This window comes from Haemaphysalis longicornis, unplaced genomic scaffold (assembly GCF_048455015.1).
Source record: "Haemaphysalis longicornis isolate Haplotype H1 unplaced genomic scaffold, Haemaphysalis longicornis Haplotype H1 scaffold_6, whole genome shotgun sequence".
Classification (NCBI taxonomy): domain Eukaryota; kingdom Metazoa; phylum Arthropoda; class Arachnida; order Ixodida; family Ixodidae; genus Haemaphysalis; species Haemaphysalis longicornis.
In genome coordinates, this window is record NW_027526407.1 from 128,423,671 (window position 1) to 128,447,744 (window position 24,074).

Below are 24,074 nucleotides of genomic sequence, written 5' to 3' on the forward strand. Positions count from 1 at the left end.
GGAACGAAGCCGCGGTTCGAATGGCTGCTGCTGCTACACTCTTCAATACAGTACACATAATCACATTACCCTACACCGACGTGAAGCCACACATCAGACAACTTCGCAAAACATGACAAACACGCTGGAGTGAACAAACAGACAAGGAGTTATGCGCAATAAAATGACACTTCGAGCAACACACAACGGACAAACACAATAGATACACAGTAGTCGCCTTGGCTAGATTACGGATAAGGCACACACATGCTAGGCACTCGCACCTTCTCACTGGATTTCAAAGACCTCTGTGCAGCAGGTGCGGAGAGTCCCTATACGTGATCCACATCCTCATACAATGCAAGGGACTAGGTAAAACACCACTATACAGACAGCACATTCCACTACACCCATCGTACTTTTAGGAGACGACCCCATTATTACCCACAAGAGTACTTTTGACTTTCTAAGCGATGTCAAGTTTTCACATATGATTACTTACCATGCATATTGAGACCCTGGCCTATTACACCGGTCATCTAAATTGTATTTTATGTCATTTCACGTACATTTTAGTTGAGTTTTTAGTTGAATTTAGTTGAATCATCTCGCCCTCATAAAATACATTTTCCTTGGCGTTCTTTGCCTGTAGTCGGCCATGCGCAAAAAAACTAACCATCATCATCATCATTTTATTGAAACACCAAGCTTTAGGAATTTTCGAAGTCGACGCTGAAACATCCTGTATGTATGTGGTAATATTATTTATGTAGGAATAACGTTGTTTAAATTAATTGAAGGAATACTGGCAGAAAATGAACACTCCTAACTTTACGCCTTTTTTGACGTACGATCTCTCTACATTTATGTGTGTTTTTATATAAACCAAACTTTTTGGCCAAACAGGGTGGACTAAGTGCAATGTAGGTGCAGAGTGCCCGACACAGAAACAAATACTGACTTATAAAAACAGAGTGCGACAATCTACATCATGACAGCCATGTGGTGGTAGCAATTTGTTTTGCCGTTTTTTTAGCTCATATAAAGAGGCAGTTTCTATTTCTTAGCTTGTATGGGTACATTTCTTAGTGACAGTACTGATACACGTGGAGAATAAACCTTTCCGCTCCTCTCGCAGTCTTCTTCTTTCGAGCTCCTCCTGCTCTTCCCGTTTTCTCGTTTCGCGCTTCTGCTCCATTGCTTTCACAAAACGTGTTTCCTCTTCCCGCAGATCCTGCAGCATGTCTTCGTGGGCCCGTGTAGCACGGCTTAGGCTTGTCTTGATCCCGTTTAGTGTGCTCTCACCGATACTGTCAGCCTGCGTTAGCTTTTCATCCACGTTCCGCATGGTGTCCTCCATTATTGCCTGCCTTTTTTCGTGTCCCTTGTTCCAGCTTTCCGACCTAAAACACACAAACGACGGAAATAAATTGCGACCGATGTTTTTGTCGTAGGTTGGTGGGAATGGTTTAACTGCAGAAATAATTTGCAAAATTTTGTGGGTTCTTCACCCGAGGTGTTTTCGGCTTGAGCGACATCTAATCAGTTGCAGCGTGACACCTAAAGTATGCATCAGTTGCTCGTTTCAGAGTTTTATCATTTTGAAGCCATCTTTTAAATTTAGCATTTTTAAATTCCGCATGAATAGCTCAACGATAGTGTAGGAACAAAATTTCAATTCAATGTTCTTGAACTGCATAGAAAACATTATTTGTGCGAATTTACTGAATGCTTAACTGCTGAACTTTTAATAGTAGTAGCTGCAGTTATGAAACGGTTGACAAAGAGCATAGCGAAGAGAAACAAAATAACGTGTGCTCTAACCATCCATATTACGGGACATAACCTTAGCTTCTACACCTAATGTTGGTTGTTGTGTAATAAAAGTTGAAATTTAGGCACAAGTGTAGCACTGTTGCGATTGCTATTCACCGCATAAAATTTGTGTCATCTAAACATTGCCGTACACTTTCAAGTTTCGTTCTCTTTTTGCAACGAAATAGACATGCAGAGTTACTGAGGAACCTGAACTACGCAGCGCTAGCAGGCCCGATCCTCTTGAGAAAACAAGATACACCAGGTCAGCCGTATTTAAAGGAACTGCTTCAACCAATGTGAAATATAATGTATAGAAGGTCCTGTTCTCATCGTGCTCCGCTCAAGAGAAAAAAAAATAGCGTTCAAAGAATAGCGTTCAAAGAAAAGAAATTGAACGCTATTCTCTACGTTAGCGCCCATTATAGGCGCAATAACGTGGGCAGCAGAAGCGGCTCCGACACTCTGAAATGTGGGAGGGAGGGAGAGGCATTGGTTATAGAGGTCATTACAATTTTAATGAAATAGCCCTATTGATGATGTGTTGCGGCATCCATGACGTTACTGGCGTGCCTGGTTGAATTCTCGTCAAGCCACTCAAGAGCCTGTGCGGGCTCAAGGGCCATGCGCCGTTGCGGCGCCAGTTACAAAACCACGTCATGACAATATGCATTGTGAAAATGCGCAAACCCGCGACGCGCTACACCCTTGCAAGTGCTCGAATCGACGTGGTTGCTGCTGCGCGTGCCTGTGCTCGATGAAATGCGCGGATGGCACGCTATCTAGGCAGCCTTAAAGGGATGAGAGTCCACTTGAAAGACTGCTCTCTCCCGGTAACACTGACACCAGTTTTATCACAAGCTTCAACAAATATTGGAGATAATAATGAAAACAGATGAAGCACTGACACTTTTTCTTCAGCCACTTTTCGGCCAGTCCTCTATGACGTCGCATAGTATAGTTTTTATGATTCGCGGTTGCTGACCTGAGAACCACCACGAAGAACCGTAACCAGGAGATTACAGTTGGGCCTCTAGTTTTTTGTATCGTATCACTGCAACGCCAGTTAACACACTGAAAACTATGTTGTGAATGCTTTCACATATTACATCATTCCTAATAGTATTACGCTGCTGTAGGGAGAAATTTGAGCTTTGTTAATTTTCCAGGTGATTTCGGTTCTGGAATGTAGCTGGAGGAGTTACCAAAGGACTATTCTTTACAATTAAACACTGGTTTGTTTGCTTTACAAAATATTTGTGAACACCGCCGTTTAGTGACATCCGAATACACAACATACCGCAAATTCATCTGATGCAGAATCTGCATAGCTACACACAGTGCTTTCCTCAAAAGGTTCAAACTACTTTACGCCAATACAGTGTGAAGTGAAGCTACACTGGCTTTAACGTGTATAAGGAGCGTTTATTATCTGTGGTTAGAAAAGCGCCAGATTTTTAAAAGTCGAGGTTTAAGGATTTCATGTTCCTGATCCCAGTGTGATAGAGATAAAACTGTTAGAGAACAAAACTCGTTGCTATAACAAACTCTGACTACTGAACTTATTTTTCGGGAAGCCACATGGCAGAGTAACAAAACGCGTGGTTGTTCCACATTCATTATCACCAGAGTTTCAAAGAACCGTGTTCGACGCGGTCTTTAGAACTCCATGCAGTAGCAGCATCGTTAGGTTTAAGCCGACCGGGAAGTGTGAGAAATGCCAGGATAAAGGCCTAGGTACTTTACACATCATTACAATAATGCGATTCGCAAAGGAAAGACACCCAGAAAATATCTGCCCAAATGGAAAAGAAACGCTGCATTTAGTTAGGAAGACAATATGGCAAGTCGTAGTGCTGGGAAAAGAGGAGACACGTCCTCATGTGGGGAGTGTTCATGCAATCGGAAGAACGACAAGAAGGCGAGGTCGTCGGTGATCGTGGTGCAATACTAAGAAACCAGAGCTGGGGCACAGATCATAAACTCATTGTTCGGGTCTCCTCTACTTGTGTAAGAATACGTTTTTTGAATACTCACCGCAAAAAGTTTACTTGGGGCGACTTAAGTGCATACATCGGCATTTTTCTTATACTATCTTTCGTGCTCCACAAATGGCTCATTGGTGGAGGCTTTCCGAATTCGTTGACCACTATTTCTCTCTATGTAGATTCACGCCAATTGTTCCCAAACTGCTTGTCATGTTAGCAAACAGCGATGGGACTACATTGCATGTTGGGCGAGGATGATGATTCAAGAACAGCAGAAGATCGAGACTTGTAGAGACAAGACAGTTGGTTCTTTTTTGCTGTAGAGAATCCCCCGTTTCCCTTTTTTGATAGGACAATGAATGTTCTTCAATAAACGATTAGTCAGCATCACCATCATTTATGTGTAACTGAACCCGCGTGTCAGTGGCTCTAAAACGCACGAATATCTCATGGTACCGTGAGGTTTTACGACTGTCCTCCGCATTCGTTAGCAGAAACGCTATAATATATTTCTGAATAAAACTACGGAATTACGTCGTTCCTGTCTGAAGGAAAAAAATAGCCACCGTAAACCTATGCTGCAGGGTAACATGGGTCACAACTAATATACATTAAATATCGAGCACCCTGTCTCCTGACCACAGTACACCAGAATCGCGATATCGGTTGGCAAACCATTTTTTTTAATGAACTAAAGAATCACAACGGCATACGCATAACACGTTTATGTGTCTTCTGCATTTGTTGTTGAGACATTTGTTGAGCTTTCCGTGTCAGCTTGAGATTCCTGAATGTGCATTTTAAACACCTTGAAAGCAACAGATTTCAATTATGGTGTTAGCCTCGAAGAACCCAAAATATTGCCGCGTGTAGTAAGTCTTCCATTACAGTTTTTCTCAGCAGTATCAGTTGAACTAGACTCTTCTTGCATCTGAAATAAAAAGTGCGTTTTCTCAAGGCCGCACCCCCTCTCCCCTCTGCGAAAGCAAAAAATCACGTTTAGCTACACCGAAAATATAAAAGGCAGAAACGCTTCGGCCAAAGCAGTACGTAAAACATATCAGGAAGTGAAAGGAGCTGGACGTTGCATAAAACGAGTGTTTTGGTTGCATTTTTTTTACTTATCTTAGCAAATGAGTTCGATATACAAATGCAATGAATCAGAACAGTTTTCCTCCCAGTGCACGAAAATGTGGCCTAAAAGACCATTTTTGCCATTTTATTCAACCTCATCCAAACGGTAAAATCTTTGTGACATTCAGCCAAAACATCTTGGTACCCCAGGAACTGGGATTAAAGAGGCAGTTGTTGTTGTAAGAACATATTGACGATACGATAAAAAAAAAGAAAAGTTCGTGACCTCTTTTTATTTGAGGAACCCGCGAGCGCCGCTGCAGCTCTTTCTTGGGAGAATAAACACTCTTAATTTCGGTCCGAACTTTTACTGTGCCAGTATGGCGGAAGGGCGAATATTTTGGTGGTCCGAGTATCCCCACTCGAGGTGCTAGGTTGTATTCAGACTATAGGAGGTTGGGCAGTTGTAAAGGTATGCAGTGGGAGTTTCTTCTGATGTATGAGAGCTTTGAGGTCTGTTCGGGTGTGGAGTCTGCGCCGTAATGAGGCGTCGAAGGTGTTCAGGTGCCGTAGTACAATATGATCGTCTTCGAAGGTCATTTTAACACGTTATTGAAATTAATAAAACTAGCTAGGACTATAGCCTAATCTAGTGGACATATACATGTTGTAATATATATCAAGAAATTCGCATTAGGGGTAATTTTACAATGGTTTTGCTGGAACCCATCCTGCCGCAGAGTGCTAAAAAATGGCGAGAGTGACATTATTTTCTTTAAAACTAGACAAAACACTTTCTACTCTAGTGAATAACCAGAAGCATGGCAGGTTCATACAGCTATTTCATTAGCTCAATTTTAACATAATTTTTAAATACATGGGCAAGGGGGCGATATACGGGACATTTTAAAATTTTATTGTCGGCACAGAGAAGCCCGCACTGATTGGTACTTGTAATTTTACCACGCTGTCATGTGTGGTTGTTTTCTGATACCAGTACATAGTTTTATCATTCGCAGCCCAAACGCCAAATGCTACAATAACTACAGTACGAACTTGTTCAGGGGTCTTGATAATACTGCTTTGCAGACTATTTCCACGGAAAGCAACTGTCCCTGGCACCGTGAGTGGTTAATAGGCCTCGTTGTCTGCCGCAGAAAAATATTACAGGTTTTTAGCACCAAGAATTACCTGGCGTCAAGATTTCTTATTTAAAAATTGCATTGCCTCTAAACTGTCGGTTTACTCTCCAATCACCATGACAGCCAGTTGGCTAAAAGCTATGTAACTAGAAACAGTTCCATCCAGCTGTGGTATTCTGTACTGCACTGCTGTGCTTGTCCCTGGTGTTTGTTTATTTCAGAAAACTCCATTAACTGCCCATATTTCAGAATATAAGGCAGCATTTGACAAAAAAATCCTCATTCTGTGTTCACATTCACATGCGTGCAGTACGCATAACCTTACCAGGTACAGAAATGTTCGGTTCCCTTCCTTGTTTTATCTCCAAGAAAATGGTTTAACGTATAGATATTGAAATGCCTTGATTGCGCTATTAAGTGCTATTCTTTAGTTCCCTACCTTCACACAAAATGGTTATGCGACATAAAAACTCATTGCAGCCACGGTTCTGTCGCAGTCTGGTGTGGTGTTTTCTCTGGCTTAAAAAAAAAAAAAAAACATCACCACACAGGTACTGCTGTATGTTTGTCATTTACCCCTTTTATGCATGCCATCGGAGGCTTGCGATAACAAAATTACAAAATCAATAACAGTATGACTTTAAAACATATAACAACATACAGCTCACGCTAGTGATGGAATGAAGAGTAGCAATATTTATTTTGGAGTGCTTTTACAAACACTCTATTCGAATACGTTGTTTCCCATTACAGTCTCAATTTCCAACTGCGTCCCTTTTTAAACAACAAATCTTAAAATTTTTGGTGGCCTTCACAAGTGACCATTGAGAGGTTATATTTGTATGTGTATAATGCAAGTCACGGATTGCAGGTGTAAGTAAAACATTTTATAAACAAAGACACTATCACAGTAACTCATGGAGTCAGGTCGAGCACCGAATTGACATCTTCTAAGAGCAGTCTGGTGCTATGTTAGGACCAATCGCACGACAACGGTATCAGCAATGTGTACGGCACAGTGTTATGCACACTACCATTGGGCTTTACGAGCAGGATTTGCGCATGATCAGAAGAGGTGGCGTGAAAAAGTGAGCGTAAAATTGGTGCTTCTGGCAAATTGAGCAGGGATTATCTCTAGGTTTTGAACTTACGCGGCTTGGCAAGCAGCAGCAATTCGTGGCTCCGCATTCACCAACGCTTGCAGCTGTGCCAAGCACCATTGGGGCAACCTGGAACGTTGTGCATGGAAACAAAAGCTCAGTATTTGAATTTAGGAGCAATGTTATGACTCGTATTGTGAAATCGCGCAAGAAATAAAATATTGTGAAGAAAACCACTTCTCCTAACATTGAGTCGATAGGCTTCCTAAAATAGCAGTAATAATTGTAGTGTGTGGTGGAAATTTCAAGCTGCAAAAGCACATCCTAAATTTACAGCTAGCAGCAATTAGGGCAAGCGTTTTAAAAAAGATTGCAACAGCACTGCTCCAAGGTATGAAGAGACAGTGTTTATGGTGTAAATACAGACTTAATACTTCAGTCAATTCAAAGTAAACAAAGCTCTAAGCTACTCAGAATTAAAATCATCTACACTATCTATTTTATTGCGAGAGTGTGGAAACAACACTCAATCATATTATTTTTATGGCTAAAGGCGAAGTACTCACGTTCCCAGAAATTGGTTGTTTACATGCGACGACCTGTGATTTATGTCCCTGAAAGTGGAACAGAAGAATGGTTATACCACATGCATTAGTGCTTTCTATAATACAACACAAAGCTGGCCAGACAATGTTACCCACTATGAGGTTGAAACAGGGAATTTGAAGAATTCTTGCAGACATAAATGTCAAGATTCGGTCTTGTTATATGGAACAATCTGCTTCAGAAACAAGTGATACTGATTTGTAGGAACGTGGATATTTCATTAGAAAGAAGCAGACGTGATCAGGCAAAAAAATTAACGAATATTGGCCTTGTCCAACGCAAAGTATGAGGTAGCGTTTATTTTAAGACAATCCCAAAAATCATTACTTACTTAGCAGATAAGCCATTCCGAGTTACTATACTGAGAATTTGTTTGGGAACTTTCTTAGCACTTAAATGTGCTATCATAACCAAAGTCAAGCGATAATGTGGTCAGTTTCGCAGTAGTACGATGAATTACTGTAATAATAAGCCGGCGCTTGTCCGCTTCCTTACGTTCACAAAATTATTTTCTCCTGGTTAGCTTACCCCATCACGAAACTACGAACCAATTATCTCCACATTCCTCGTAAACATACTTGTGATATTGGTTTATATTTACATGCGAATATGGCTGTGTTCACTCTGTGAATGGGGAACGCGGATGGCGGCATCGCTCAAGCCATTTTTTGGCTGCTTACAAAGATGCGCTTGTAACAAAACGAGCCCATAAGACTTATATTCCCTTGGGTCTGTGCAGCTGAACTCTTTCGTGAGTAGCTGATATAGACAAAGAAAACTCTTAAACGTAAAATTACACTTCTAGAATATAAATACCGAGCAAATTGAAAGGATTTTTAAACTATTGTGCATGTAAATCTCAATCTAAAAAAGGGTTAACTTTTAGTGGCAGGTCAACATTTTTCAAATGAATCGATTGGTCGTAACAAAACTAATTGCACGTACAACTTTTGGTTGCGCAACAGCAGAGCAGCGTTTTAAAATTCTGGGCTCTATATTTATGGAAGTGTTGGCAAAACAGCAACTTGATTTATTGTGGGCTTTAGCCCGCCGAAGGTGTACCTGGGCTGTTAAGCGCCCGGTAGTGGAGGGCTCGGGATTAATTTTGACCAACTGGGGATCTTCAACGGGCGGCGGAATTTAGACACACATGTTTTCGCTTCCCACCTCTATCAGAAAGAAGCCACCACGGCCAGAATTGAGCCACGACCTGAAACAGCAGCTTTCCTATTGAGAAGGCTGGTTGTGCAAGTACATGTTAGCAAAGCATTGTTTCTCCAGTAAAGTACTATATGATTTCCCTGAAATCAGTTACTCATCCCTAAACTTAGTCAATATTTTGCACCTGCTAAGTGGTTCTTATGCAAAAACTTCAATTCAGAGGATAAACAGTAAAGGGGTTGAAAATGCCTAGTGTGCTTCGTAACCTCTTAGATGGTTGGGGTTTTTATATAAAACTATATAAAAAACACACAGAACCAATTGTGGTAAATTACGTGGTATTCACAAATCCCCATAAAAAACTTAATAATTTTAGATTCCAAGGTAATCCGTCAAACGTTTGGCAGCAGAGATTAAAGCGGACAATAATTTTCGCATTGTTTTCTTTACATATTTTGTGCACAAAACCCCCAAATCTTTACAAAACTGAAATATGTTTTAATTGCATAACTCGCGAATTAAAAATGGCACCTAAGTAATAACTGTTGTGTCTTTAAACACCTAGTCATGTGAATGTTGGTCATATCGTAGACCGCCCAAGGTCGTGTGTTTGATTCCCGGTCGCGGTGGCCGCTTATCTGATGATGGCGAAAAGAGAAAACGCCCGTGCGTTCGTGGCTTGGGCGCATCTTAAAGATACTCAGGGGGTTAAAATTAATCCAGATCCCTCCATTATGGCGCTGCTCACGGCCCGTATAGGCCGTGTCGGTTAAAACTCATAATCAATAATCACGTCGCACATCGCAAAAATGTTTGTTGCATTGTTTTTTCCTCTGAAACTGTGCCGCACAACCCTCGCGTACATTACAGACATACACACAATATCACGTGTACAATGTAAGCCAAAGAACTCCAATAAAATGGTAATGACGTGCAGCGAGAGAAAATTAGAAAAAGTGAGAGTGGCAATCTACACTGCAATAGGATGACTAGGACGCCAATGACGACCACACCACCATTACAAGCATCGAGTAAGAGGTAATTTTGCGTTTTCATTTGAAGCTCAGCCAATGTAGTCACCATATTAGGTCATGCTGCTAGAAGGCAGTCTCTTTCCGACAATGTCTCTTTCCGACAATGCAGCCAAGTAGCTTTAAAAAATTGGGCCCATCTCCCCGCGAGGGGGACTCGAGTAAATGCGTCACATAGGGGGTGGGTGTATTGCGTTAACGTTGTTTGGGGAGTTGGTGGTAGTGAATGCGTTGTATCAGCAGCTTCTTGACGTAGTTTGAATGAGTCAAGGATATAAGGCGCGTTCGTAGCCTCCCATTCTGCGTCGGCTTTGTGGCGCAGTGGGTAGAGCACCATGTACATTGCGTTCCGCCCGCAGGGTCGAGGGATCGAAACCAGGCGCCGGATAGTATTTTTTTTATATAGTGTGAATGAGTCAAGGATATAAGGCACGTTCGTAGCCTCCCATTCTGTGTCGGCTTTGTGGCGCAGTGGGTAGAGCCCCATGTACATTGCGTTCCGCCCGCAGGGTCGAAGGATCGAAAGCAGGCGCCGGATAGTATTTTTTTTTATATAGTGTAGGGGGAGGGGTGCGGACAACGACGGTGCGGACTACGACTATGGACGTCAACGCGGGTGACATCGTGAGTTACTGAAATGCTCTGCATTTAAAACGCAGGCTCAAACGTCCATTACCCAGTAGCAGACCTGTCGTTGCGACAGCTGTAGAGGAGACATGTCGGCAAGTGTTTTTGGTATTTAACCTTGAGCAGAGCGAGTGGCAAAAAAGCCGACAACAGCAGAGCCCGTGGCTGGGGTGGTGCTGCCTTGGCTGTGCGAACAAAGTTGCGTAGACGTGAATTTGAAGGTGGGCTCTACACCTGCCCTTTCCGACGCGCTCATGCCATGTATTCTCAAAATGTCCTATGTCCTCCGTCAGCCCTCGAACGCGTTGAATTGGATTGTGCAGCCACTGTAGGTCGGTGCAATTGGAGGAGTTGGTAAAGTTAGCGAATAAATAGCGGTACTGGTAGAAAACGAAAGGAGCAGCAGGCAGCCAATGCGACTGCTGAAGGAAGAAACGTGACTACTGATACAGTTGAAGCTGTATTGCACTTCTTCGTATATTGTACCGACACGGCTATACAATGCGCGAGGACGTGCGAGGAATGCTGTTGCGGACTTCCAAAGTCGGAGAAACACGCTTGGAACGTGGATGCCCTCACGTTCAGGCAATAAGGGACAAGATGGTCACGAATTCTTGAACGTGTACCAAGCAATTTTCAGTTTACTTGTTATGGCATCATATTTAGCGTCACATGCATTTTTACATCAACTCTTATTTGACCAGCATTAGCCGTCTGACACAGCTAGAAGCTGTTGGACCTTTTGAAACAGTACCACATCCAGCGAAAGATAAGAAGCAGCGCTTCGCAACCGGCTAAATGTTTCAGCGATTTCGCAATCCGTCCACGTAGAGGTAATCAAGCACGCCACCTAAAACCAGATCATCACGGTTTGCTTCACTTGAAGACAGTACTAAACCGTTGACAGTATCCACAATGCTCAATTGTATTGCAGTTTTTTTTCCTTTGCTTGCAGCAACTGGATGTTCGCAGCAAGATATGCAGCAGGCTTCTCTAGAACAAAGTCTGTCAGGGCCGCAGACTTTCGGGAAAACTCTTCTTTCTTAAGCCTTTGGCAACCCTATGGCATGTTACAATATGCTGGTGTTCGCCTGTAGTTAATGCTAACTAACGTTAACACCAAACAGCTGCTCTGTGGCACTCTTGCCAATGGTCGTGGAAGCTAAAATAGCTCCCCGTCTAACATCAGATAAATGTTTCTTCCATCGTCATGACATCGTGCAATCGTGATCTATGAGAAGCGCGTCGCGATTTCCGTATGGTCAAAATGGACGCTAGATTCACAGAGAAAGAACCAATATGTTATGCAGGTAACGACGTCCCTTTCTAATGATATGTAGTGACAGTGCACAGAACCTGCATGGCCCTTCTCCTATGTGAAGGGCATGACAGCAGGAGCTGTATGTTACTCCATTGACGGGGCGCAATTGCAGAAGGGAGCGAAACCAGTAGTTGTTCGTCATTTTCGATTAAGGGTACTTCTTAGTTACTTAATTAGCTGATTGAAAATTTGAAGTACTAGAGTTTAAGTTCAGCGGAAAACATGGGGCTGTACGCTTCTTCCCTGCAGACGGCTATGTATTGGCAGCACACGGGAATTCGACAACATTTACTAATTCACTGAGAACTGCACAATTATCAAAACAAAATGAAGCATGGTGAAATGTTCACATCCATTCAGCGGTTACAAATCTGTCCAGTTTTTTTTAGAATAGCTCCAGTTTAACGCGGGTTAAAATTCTGTTCTGTAACGATGCTCCCTGTGTAGATGGCCAGGTTATGACAGCTGACAGTAATCCTGTAACGTTTCCAACTTTACTATGAACTATATGATTAATACAAATATTTTAAACTCGTTGTAATGATGAGATCATGATAGTAGACAATCTCACCATTATTTTAAGGTCCGTCGTTGGATTGAGAGCTGCTGAGCATTAGCCAGAAATTCGGCTCTGCTGACAAATTTGTCGACGCGACTTGCGTCGACGCATGCAGTTTCGTTTATACCATAGCCTGAAACAGCTACGTTGTAGTAAGGACCAAACAGCATAGATAAGCCTCGTCCGGTCGCAAGTAATTGCGTATAGAGGATCTCCTATTGAAGCATCCGTTTGTAATAAAGCAAAGCACGGGACTTGTGTAAAACGTTCCTTCCTTGATTTCTTGTTTGGTGGTTGAGCTTAGCAAAAAAGACTTAGAGTCATCATAGGAAGAGTGGAGGGGGTTCCACTGGTAACCGCCTCAACTGTTCGCCTCAGCACCCAATATGGCCAAATATGGCCATTGTGGTTAAATCGCCAATTATGTGCCTAAATTCTCTCCCAAGGCAAGATGACACGCCATCATTCTTATTCAAAGGAGAAGTTTTCTACCATTACCATCGGCAGTTTCCATTATTGATAGGTGCCACAACAAAAAACAGAAGCTCGATGTTTCCTCTAAATTTTTTTTTGTATTAGAATACCCGCACTAATAAACGCCGAGTTGGCGTGCTACCTTTGAAAACTTTGCTTTAAAGAGGCACTGATGTGAATTCTAAACATTGCGGGATTAATTGTGCAAATTGAAGTCTGCAATCGCAAAGACATGTCTTCACCACTCTGGGGACGTCTGCGCCGCTTTATATAGTTTAAAAATCATTGCGAAGGTCGTGTCTTCCTTTGTGAATGCTCCTTGCCGGTTTTGTTGGACATTTCGTATGACGATTATTGTTTAGGCTTCGCTTGACTGCGCCTGCTGCGCGGCTCACCGACCGTCCTACAGAAGCAGTCGGCCGGACGCTGGCGGGCCGTCTCAGTTCGTTCGCTCAGTTATTACAAATGCATCACAAGATTACTAACCGGAAGAATGTGGCTTCATTTTGTTATTTTGTAGACCATATCAATCTTAGTAACGTCTATGAAGACAAAGCAGCTCCACACAGGCGCACGCCACGCTTGTCTGACTTGGCTCCACTGGAGCTGTACGCTGCATATGTCTGTGCCAACGGTACGCCAGCAGAAAATCTAACGCCAATCAAGGACAGGGACGAGTCGGTGAAGTTAATATACATAATGATGAAATAAAATGAACCTACACTGTGAATATAAAGTGGCAAACCAAAATACAGATAGCGCTTTATGCTTAAAACTAACTAGCATAGCGGTCAGCAGAACGAGCACACACTTGGGATTGCTCTTTCCTGCCTATAGAACGCCGTAAGTTGCGATCTAGTGGGGATTGGTGGGACACTTACCGCACAAGCGTATTCACGAAATACCTATCTAAGCTGTAGTAATGCTGACACTAAAAGAAACATAAACAGCCTCTACGATGTATACTTCATATTATTACTCCGAGTGTTTCCAGCGTTATGGCCCGGCGGTCTAAAACACTGAACCTATCACGTTCCAGTTACCAGTTTCTAATCCCCAATATTAGCTTGCTTACCACTAGGCCACGCCTACTGGTCTGAAACGATTTAAGTAGCGCTTATCGCACTGAGCAGGTTTGAATCCCCGATTAGGCGAGCATTTACTTGATTTATTTTTATTAGATGCGAAGCATCTCATGCTCGGGGTGGTGTCCCTCCCTCTCTCATTGTCGTTGTCCGCCGTCCGCACTCTACTGTACATGCGCGTCTCTCTAGCCCCGTCCGCGTTTGGGCTGACCTCTGCGCAGTCCACTATAAAAAGAAATAGTTAGGCGGCGCCCGGTTTCGATCCCACGACTGTCTGGCTGTAACGGGAAGTACGTGGTGCTTCTCCCACTGCGCTACAAACCGAGACTGTAGCGCGCGCTACGAACGCGCCTTATGTCCTTATTCAAACTACGTCAAGAAGGTACTGATGCAACGAAAGCACGCGAAGCTGAACGTCAACGGAAACGACGAACTGAAAACTAATGGGAACTTCAGTCGACTTCATTAACATGGCTGCTTCGCATACTACTCAGGGTTCCCCTACGGGAAGATGGTGTAATTTTTTAGATAATGTTTTATATCTGCAGTCACAATTTTGCGCTGCAGAAATCATTGCTCTACGACCGTGTTGGCAGACTGCGTACCGATCGAAACTGATGCGCTGTCCAGTTCTCGTTGGCATAGCGGTTACGTAGCACCGAAAGCTTGCGGGCACAGTGCTGCATCAGCCGACCATAGGCCTGGTGCGAACATACCTCTAACAACACAGGGACGAGCCAGGCAAACTCCTTAGCTAAGGACAAATCCCCTCAAAATTGATGGTCTCTATTCACGCGAAGGGCGTCCAGCCACAGCGTACGCCTCGGCTAGGGAACGTTACGATTCTAAGCGATGCTGGAAGCGTTACATAACCCATTACAGAGCCGAAAACATGGAAGGAGCGCGGTATGCAATTCTTGGTATATCGTGAATTCCCAACCAACGATAACATCGGATGCCAAACATGATTTAGCCAGAAATCAAAACCCAAACTGGTTTGCAAGACTCCAACCTTGGACATCGTCCAATGACATCCCAAGACGAAGAGGATTCACTGCTGTTGTTGGTGCTACTGCTGGAAGTGTTGATGATGTTCCTTTCAGGCTTCATAAACAAATACTGCTTTATCGATCGGATAAACGATGAAAAGTGTGTTTAATTAAGGCACTCTATGTAATGCAAACAAACACAGAAGTTCAACAAGTTCACTCCGGTTTCCCTTTATGGCGGGCTTTTGTCGACGTTTTCTTAAATTATTGCAGATACAGTATAAGGTGATGTACCAGTATGAATCATATTGAATGCTCTCACAGGAGAAGTATTTTGTATCTGAGCGCTAGCTGCTGTAGTTTATTTGGAGTGCCGCAAATCCATTGGCCTAAATTTCTTAGGGCTCCTAATCTCTGACAAACGCTACGCACAACATGCTGGACCAATTGTTCCCGCTACGTCTGACGGCATTCTAAACATTTTTGTCTTATACAAACCACGACTGCACCAAACAACTGGGGGGTTGCTGGAAGCACGTTTGTATACAGGAGTGGGAATGGGCATACAGCTAGAGGGGCTCTTGAGGAAACCAATGAACTAGGACATTTTATGGCAAAGGGAGGTTTTGAACATTGCAGGACAGAAGTGGTTTAAAGTTTACAGGAGAGACTGACCTATTTTTCAATGGACATAAATAATTATGGTGATGATGCTGCTCCTGCTGATCGCGATGCGTGTGATGACACCAACAAGACCACGTGCAATCACTAATAAGCTTTCAGTAAAGGTTTCTAATGTAGGCATGAACTCTTTCCCTAGAAATTGCTCCCTTGTCGTTTACTATCGGAGCGATAGCGCCCTCGGAGTGAGGTAATGTGCATGATAACTCACCATCCTCCATCAGTTACAACCCAGCCCGTTGAAGTTGCTGGAAAGAAAGCAGACAATAATTAAATCCTATTCACAAACCGACAGTTTTCATCCCCACCCATCTTCCAACCTGCTGATAGACCTTGGCCCCAAAACAATTGCTTAGCCACCTCTATAACATGTTTGAGTTGTTTCGCAGTTGTTGCCTCGAAAGCACGTCATCTTTCCTCTCAAGTGGTGACGCAAACAAAGCTAGAATTAACTTCACTGGAGATCAAGTGCAGGATTCAAGTGCATAGCTCTTACGGGTGGCAGCTGTGCCTTGTCTTTCGACGTTGTACGTATTTGTTGCCTTTTTTGCGTTAGCGAGATTCTTGAGATTTCATCTGCAGCCCTCAAGGTTTCGTGAACCTTTGCGGGGCCAATAATCATGACCATGTATAGTCAAGTTAAAGCTGCACTTGCGAAAAGCGGTACCCCCCCTTCTCTTTGCCCCCGAAAAGAAAAGAACATTCCTGACATGTTGCCGGTAACCCGTTTGATTAGTTGTGCGGCTGAATGTTCGCTTCTTTTATATATCTTTCAACAAGGAATTGACATTATGTTTTCTTTCTTCTACTCTTTTCGATTTGTTCTGTCCACCTCAGATGTTTTCTTTCCCATACCCAGCGCTCTTACATATTTTTCAGGTAAATCTGCACCATAGCTGAAGAGGACTTGCAATGACCAGGCCCGGATTGCTGGACGCATAGCCTGACGGGTTAGCCTTTGGCAGTAACCAGTTACTAGTTGCGCATTAAGGGTAACTAGTTACTCTTTTCAGAAACTTCTATCTGTAACTAATTACTTTGACGTTATGGCGACTGGCAACTGCAACGGAGTTACTTTTCTCACCGTAACTGTAGCAGAAAATACCGTTACAGTTTCTTCCTTTTTTACAAATAATTCTCCAGAAGCAACACTCACTAAAGGCCGACGTACATATAGCGCTTTCCAATTTTTTCGGGCTTTCTTATTTGCATAACATCTTCCCCTTTGACCTTTCGACAATACGGCTTCCCTGGCAGTCCAGGAGAAGAGGTAGCAAATAAGATTTCTCCCCCGCAGAAGACCGAGGTCCGAGGTCGGTCTTCAGAGTTTTTTTTTTATTTCCTTCATTTTTAGTTGAATGAAAAAAAACTGAATTAGAGCTTTCCCTATAAGGTACGGTGGCCTACTCCTGTAAAGAAAGGCGTCCGAAAAGGGGCCCACCGACAACAGGGCGTCAAGGGTGCATCATAATGAGATCAAGGGTGCATCAATTAAAAAGTTTATGCAACAGAATGAGGCGCACAGAATAACTGTTGGAGTTGGGATCGTGCGCCGCATTATTTAACTTCACACGAAAACGCCAACACCAGCCACGCCTCATCGCTTGCGCGGGGCCCTGTGACAGTCTTTCGGTAAGGAGGGAGGTTTTGGCAGGGTTATGCAAAGTAACTCCCGTTGCGTCAGACCATGCCTGCTTTCTCGGCTGAGGGAGCGAATTGTGAGGAGGGAGGCGGAGATGCCCGCAGAAACTGTTTATAATGACCGCGGCGCTCCGAGCTTGTGGCGTCTTCACCAGGGGGATTGATTTGTTCAATGTTTAACCCAACTCTCGCATTTATCGACAAATGTGTCACTACTCACATTGCTCAACTCAGCTACCACGCCTGGCACAGTGACATCATAAAAAATGTTCCTTGCCAGTTAAATTCAATCCAAGTATGCCTCACTCAATGCTTAGCGTTTCCGGATTCCCGCTTCTGCGTTGGAGCCGCCACTTTTAAAGCCAAGCTTTCTACGTCCTCACCCATGCGTCCGTTATCGCTTCCTTACTTACGACATCCCCCACGGCGGGAGAAGAAATCGCCATCGCGTTGGCTATGACCCCCAGTCCCCACCTTCAAACAGCTATTATCAGTGACTCCAAATCAGCCATCCTAAATTTCCTTTACGCAAGAGTTTCCTCAGCAACTTTATTAGTCCTTTTGAAGGCACAGAACAGTCGATCCCGCTCTTTCACTCTCGTCTGGGCTCCCGCCCATACCGCGCTACCTGGAAACTCCGCGGCCCACGAAGCTGTTCGAGCTTTGGTCTTCCGAGGGCTGGATGGTGCCGCCACTGATAGTTTATATTCACTCTGCGGGACAGGCTGCACACAAACGGGGACAGCCTCACCTATTACCGGTTGGAGCGTGCCATGTTTCCTCCTCCTCACCCATCTCTATCCCGATCCTTGGCGGTCATCTATCGGCAGCTCCAGACCCGCTCCTTCCCCACCCCTGCCATCATGTCTGCAATCTTTCCCGACACCTACTCAGACGCATGTCCATATTGTTCGGTCCCTCACGCATCATTATCCCATATCATATGGGCCTGTGATGGCATCCCACTATGCAGGCACCAATCCCATCCCATTCTCCTTACCATCACCAGCGAGGCGTGCTGGGAGGCCGCCCTGCATGACCCAAACCCCCAAGTTCAAGAAGACCTGGCCCACTTGGCCGAAAGCACCGGACCCTGCCGAAAAGGGGCCCTGCTGCCCGACGGACGACGGAGAAGACGTCGCCGGCCTAATCGCCCCAGCTGTGGCCAAATAAAGTTGTTCTGTCTGTCTGTATGTCTGTCTGTCTGTCTGTCTGTCTGTCTGTCTGTTTGTCTGTCTGTCTGTCTGTCTGTCTGTCTGTCTGTCCGTGGTAGGAATGGAACCTGCTTATGTCGCGTTAAGAATCCGACGTCTAGCCGATTGTGCCATTTCGATGCCGCGGGAGCAGTTTGCATCTGGAGAGGGGTGCATAAACTACCAAAATTAGGTAAAAATAGTACGTCCCTCTATCTAACGACGGCGATTGTGGAACGCAAAACTTTCTTCGTGCGAAATCACATGGCAAAGGGTCCAAGTTAAAGCCACTGCGATCGAGTGCCCCGACTGCGCGCGAATCTAAGTCCAAGCTCAACGAGTCAAAGTCCCAATAGTGTGCGAATGAAAGTCCAAACTTAGACGACAACCCAGGAATTTCTCACGAGAGAATCTCGCGTTCAACCGTGGTCACCGTTAGATGGAGGTGCGCACGATTTGTGCGTTAGTTTTTTATGGGGTGAGGGCAGTACACATGGCAAACAGTTTGTTTCGTTCGTTCATCCTCAATTCTTGGTATTTTCGTTATGCCTTTTATAAACGTTTCCACGCCAAATAACCCCTATTTGCACTAATAAACGAACAAATTTTAACACAGTAATTTTGAATTTTTCTGCGGATATAAGTAGTTGCACAGCTGGTCCGTGCCACGCAAAAATATCAAGAATCCCATTCCGTCGTATACGGTCTGAGCGTGACCGAGCGATGGTTTCAAGAAAATTCCGGACCATCTCCACTAACCTGAAAACTGGGTCGGGGCGAAGCATGCAGTGTATAAGTGTAGTCTTCGTGCCTTGGCGTTTTTTCCCACGGAAATTAAACCGTTGTGGGTCAAAGTACACAGCTTTGCTGTAAAAGTTTCGTGTCTCTGAAGCACGAAGCGTACTAGCGCGAGTCTTTGTAAACAAATGCGCAATCGATTATAACGACGCAAGCTACAGGGCACAATCGCCTTATCAGCCCCTGTATAATGTGGCCGCCCATGAAAGTGTGGCTGTGTACATGATGGAAGCGGAAACACAATGCTGCTCTGAGAGCAGAGGCAGGCGCTCACTACAGCTGAAACAATTCATTACCAGTTGACACAACCGCAGCCTTTACGGCGGGGGGATTCTAACTGAGACCCACATTGCTCTCACAACGAAGACCATGCACCAACACAAGACCATATAATCACGAGAGACCTGCCATTGGGCAAAGACGATCACGTAGCTTGAGAAATAAACGGATTTGCATTTCTACGCTTAAGGTCTTTTGAGTGCCTCAGTATTTTTTTACGATTTCTTCGTGTTTCTTTACGTTTTTAAAATGGTCATATTCTCAGTGTGTCATCCATTCAGTGTGTTTCCTCGCCTCGGCTTAACACACGCGAAAAACACTTTCAAGGGACTCCTCCACTGGAGGCACGAGCGAAGAAAGGATTCAGAACACGAGGGCACATCTCGCAATCATGGTGTATACGATGGACATTCTAAGCACGTTATTGTTGTTTTTGTTTCTTCAATTCCAGTCAACAATTCGCCTTCATTCACGCTAAAATAACCTAGAATGTGCTGACGCAACCAGTTGTTTTTTTAGTCGAGTGATATGTACAGCTTGGTTGGTATTTTTTGCACATTTCTCGGGTTTGTGTCTTTTCGTGTTCCTGTTTATTTTTCACATCACCACTGCGATGCATATCATAAACAGATCTTATTTAGTAAACGTACGGCTAGCCATAAATAACACCGCTAGTCGAAACGATACGTAAGCATATCGCAGTAAGCGCAAACTAAACCGGCCCAGCTGGCTGAAATATATTCGTCAAAACAGGAAAATATTCTCTAGGCAGGGTCAGCAGATTGTTAGAAAAGCTAAAGATGACCTTGGAAAGCATCGGAAACTAAGCTACAAAGGGGAGAAACTCTAAATAAGTACGGCGATTCATCGCAACCACCGTGCCCATACCGAGCTATCTGTACGGAGGAAACCAAGGGTGACACAGGTAATAGCGCTAAAATTTGAAGTACTCAACAACGCTTGGGCGCACATGAAAGTAAAACCACTTGCTGTGATGGCCCGAGCAAAGGCTACTTAGATATGTAATCGGATTTCATACAGGAATATAGTTTTGGAATCCCATTGTGATTTCAATGCTTCCGGACTGTAGAGAGCTTATGGTTGCCTACTTTCGCACAGCCCTGCCAAAAGGCCGCTGTGGTTGGCGGACAGGCCGAGAAATAGTTTTTCAGCCTAGTACAGTATTTATAGAGCAAGGAAGGACACTAATACAGCTTCAGCGCTCTTTTTCGCAAACGTAGCTTCAAACTAGACGATGTTTCCTAACTATGCTCTTTAGCATAGCAGTGGCTTACTTCCAATGGCCAAATGTCAGTGGATCTCTCATAAGTAAGCCAGCATTTCAGCTGATACCTTCAGAACCACGCGTATTAAAGCTAAACTGACAAACCCTTGTGTAGTATAACTGGAGGCGTGCGCGGCAATGTCGTGGCCAGAACTCTCTTTCTTCTTCGTCTGGCGCTCTGGTCAATACCCATGCAAGTATGGAGTCCTGCCTGCTCCGTAGGTAACCGTCATCCTGGATACCTAAGAGGCTCTACAAGACAGGTTCAGCCATGTTAGGAAAGTACTTAGGGACACAAACAGGAATAAGTGACCAGACAATGATCTGGCCGCCCTAGTGTAGTAGTTGTACGCGACCTGCCACGATTGACCAATTCAACCATCGGACCTCAGTCCCCCGAAGGTGTAGAGCACCTGTCCATGCCGGCGGTCAGGCCTGTAATACAGCAGAGGTGTCTAAGAATCTCTTGTTCCGGATAGGCCGCCTTTATAGCTTGACCCTGGCAACGTTCAACGCACGAACCCTGTATAGGTAGGGAAGCTTAGCTGTACTACTAGAATAGCTCCGGGGCAATAGTGGGATATCATAGTGTTAAGTAAAGTTAGAAGGACAGGAAAATAATTCATGGAGTTCAATAGCAGGAATATCTTGTGATACAAAGGACCCCAATAGAAGAAAGAACACTGGGTGGGATTTAATCCAAAGAGAAATGGCAGGAAACGCGGAGGAGTTGTTGAGCATTAGCGAGTGAGTCGCGGCTATTTTGATCAAGCTAAGGAGCGAGCATTTTAAAGATAGAAAAGTCCGACGCGTCAAGAACTAGCCATGATGATTAAGCCGTAGACAGTTCCTACGAAGGCGTCGAACCAACAATGAAGAAGGCAACAACACAGTTGACGATTGTGTGGAAAGACTCAAAGGTATTAACGAAGCCAATCGGAAAGAGGCCAGTTGGGTAACTTTGGAATTGACAATCGCAACAGACGGGGAGATACCCTGTGGGATTAGCAGAGAGAAGTAACCTGAGGTTGATGAACACTTTTTTGAACAAACAAAAGATTGGGAAAGCAAATATACAACCCCTTCATACTGCCGGTGATGGCATACGGGGCTGAGACTTGGAACCTGTATAAACAAATAGAAAGCAAACTAATGTAGGCTCGACGGGATGTGGAACGAATAATGATAAGAGTACCACTTCGGGACAAGAAATGAGCTTCCTGGATCAGAGAACAAGCAAGAAGAATAGATGATATCACAGTTCAAATAAAAGAAAAGAAATGTACTTTGAATGGTCACGTAATGAGACGAACCGACAACCGGTGGATGAATATGGTAACAGACTGGATTCGAAAAGATGGGTCTACAAGGAGGGGAAGGCCATTAACCCTATGGAGGGATGAAAAAGAAATTCGGGTGCAAAGAGTGGACTCGAGCAGCACAGGGCAGGAGTGGTTGGAGGTCAAAGGGAGAGGCCTTCGTCCTGCAGTAGACCTGAGTAAGCGATAATGATAAATATTAGTATATTTTCAGTTTTCTCTGACAAATATGCATGTTAACATTATTATAACAAATAAATGTGTTAAATAGCGCCAGGGTACATTTTTGTGCCACTGCAAGTAATTACATTGTCGGTGATCTGGGCGCTCGGCAAGGAATGCTTACGCCTCAAGGAAATACCCTCTGGGTACGACATTTACCAATACAACACGGAAAGGTCAATGGGGCAAAAATTACTGTTTTTTACGTGGCATGCATATTGCGTATTCAACTGGCGTGATTATGCAATTCTACTGCGAATATTTTGTAGCATACTCGTTTTGAACAGATGGTACACTGTCATTCAAAGCCGTAAGGTCAAGCAGAACTGTTTAAACCCGTATGATCTCGACTGATTGTGTGTTTAAAATACTATCTGGCACTGGTTGCTACATTAATATCGGCTTACGTGTTGTAAATAACCTGTCAGTCACTTTAAAAAGGACCTCAGTGGTTGGCCAGCAAACCACACAGTTCTTTCCCTCCTCATGCCACGGCAATTTCACGTCAGAAACCCTCTCCCGAAAATTGAAAATGCCTTATCACCGACTGCTCACTCAAGCGGAGTTGCCGGAATTTATTTATTGCTACACTGATGACCATGACCTTGTCATGAATGATTTCGCCCTCCGTGTAACTCCCAGCTTAGCAGTGAAAAAACTCCTGTTCACTAGATAAGGGGGTGAAGGAAATGTTTTGTTCTCTGGCTGCGTTTCCTTCCATCCTGTGATCGTGCCCCTTGCTTTCGTTCCAGTAAGTCCTCTAACAATTTCGTGATTACGTTACGCGCTTCGGAGCAGGTTTTCATTACACTAATTTGTTTTCAGAGGAGGCTGTGCTAGATCTGGCTCTACAAAAAACACGCAGACTTTTAGTACTACTTGCGTTGTAGAGTACGTGAAACCGTCAGTATAGAAGTGCCAAACACGTCATGCTTCTACCATATTCACAATTTTCCTGTTTCGTATATCTGATTATTATCATCATATCTCCCCTGGCGTCCTCAGTATTCAGAGAACGGTCACATGATTCGTTAATAGTGTAGTCCAATGAAGCTTTTCAGGTTTGCCCTGGATGTATAACATTTCGGTAGACATAGGGCAGTAACAGTCATCTATGCACCGCAATTTCGAAGCTTGCTTATAAGTTCTTAGGACGTCAACCCGAACACGTGTTTTGAAGTGCAGCTAGGACAATGCAAAGTTTTTTTTTTATTGAGTAGCGATTTACAACGTTTTACTTCGATGTGTGATGGTAAACCCAAGGTGTAATGAATGTTTAGGTTTAGCGTTAGGTAACTTCGTCGTTAAGCGTAATGACATGCCAAGCAGCGCCATACTCATTGTATCGCAAGCTGCTGGGACAGTCTGCAGTGGTACACCTCCACGCGTGACATTTTCCGTGGGATTCTTTCTTATACAGAGGAAAGGTACAAGGAATGGGACAAACCCTACAAAGTGTGCCAAGTGTGCCGCACACGCAAATTTACATTTTATGCCGTAATAACTATCCTCTACACTGGTCATCCAATACTGGAGTTGACTCCTCCCTCCTTTCTGCATCAACCTCCCAACTGCCCCCCCCCCTCAAAGTCAATCAGTGGGTCAAGCTGAGGGCACGGGTTCCACCTGACGAGGGTCTAAGTCGAAGCTAAACGTTAGGAGCAATGTCAGCAGGTCGGCATCTACTCATGCTTAAGCTTCGAAT

The 24,074-nt window shown here is 44.1% G+C and overlaps 1 protein-coding gene across 8 annotated transcripts in view; it reads right to left on the bottom strand.

The window, feature by feature from the left end:
- Positions 1 to 606: 606 nt before the first annotated feature.
- The window catches only part of LOC144141142 (uncharacterized), a 94,127-nt gene continuing 70,659 nt past the window's right edge, over positions 607 to 24,074 (bottom strand). For 6 of the 8 annotated variants that reach the window (XM_077672683.1, XM_077672678.1, XM_077672682.1 and 3 more), the window contains 4 exons: positions 15,844 to 15,880; positions 7,665 to 7,712; positions 7,150 to 7,227; positions 607 to 1,382 (listed from right to left, as the gene is read on the bottom strand). In XM_077672683.1, coding sequence (XP_077528809.1) covers positions 1,043 to 1,382; positions 7,150 to 7,227; positions 7,665 to 7,712; positions 15,844 to 15,880 — 503 coding nt within the window. In that variant the 3' untranslated portion in view covers positions 607 to 1,042. The remainder of the gene's footprint in view (positions 1,383 to 7,149; positions 7,228 to 7,664; positions 7,713 to 15,843; positions 15,881 to 24,074) is intronic. The other 2 variants (XM_077672679.1, XM_077672680.1) reach the window with 1 other exon arrangement.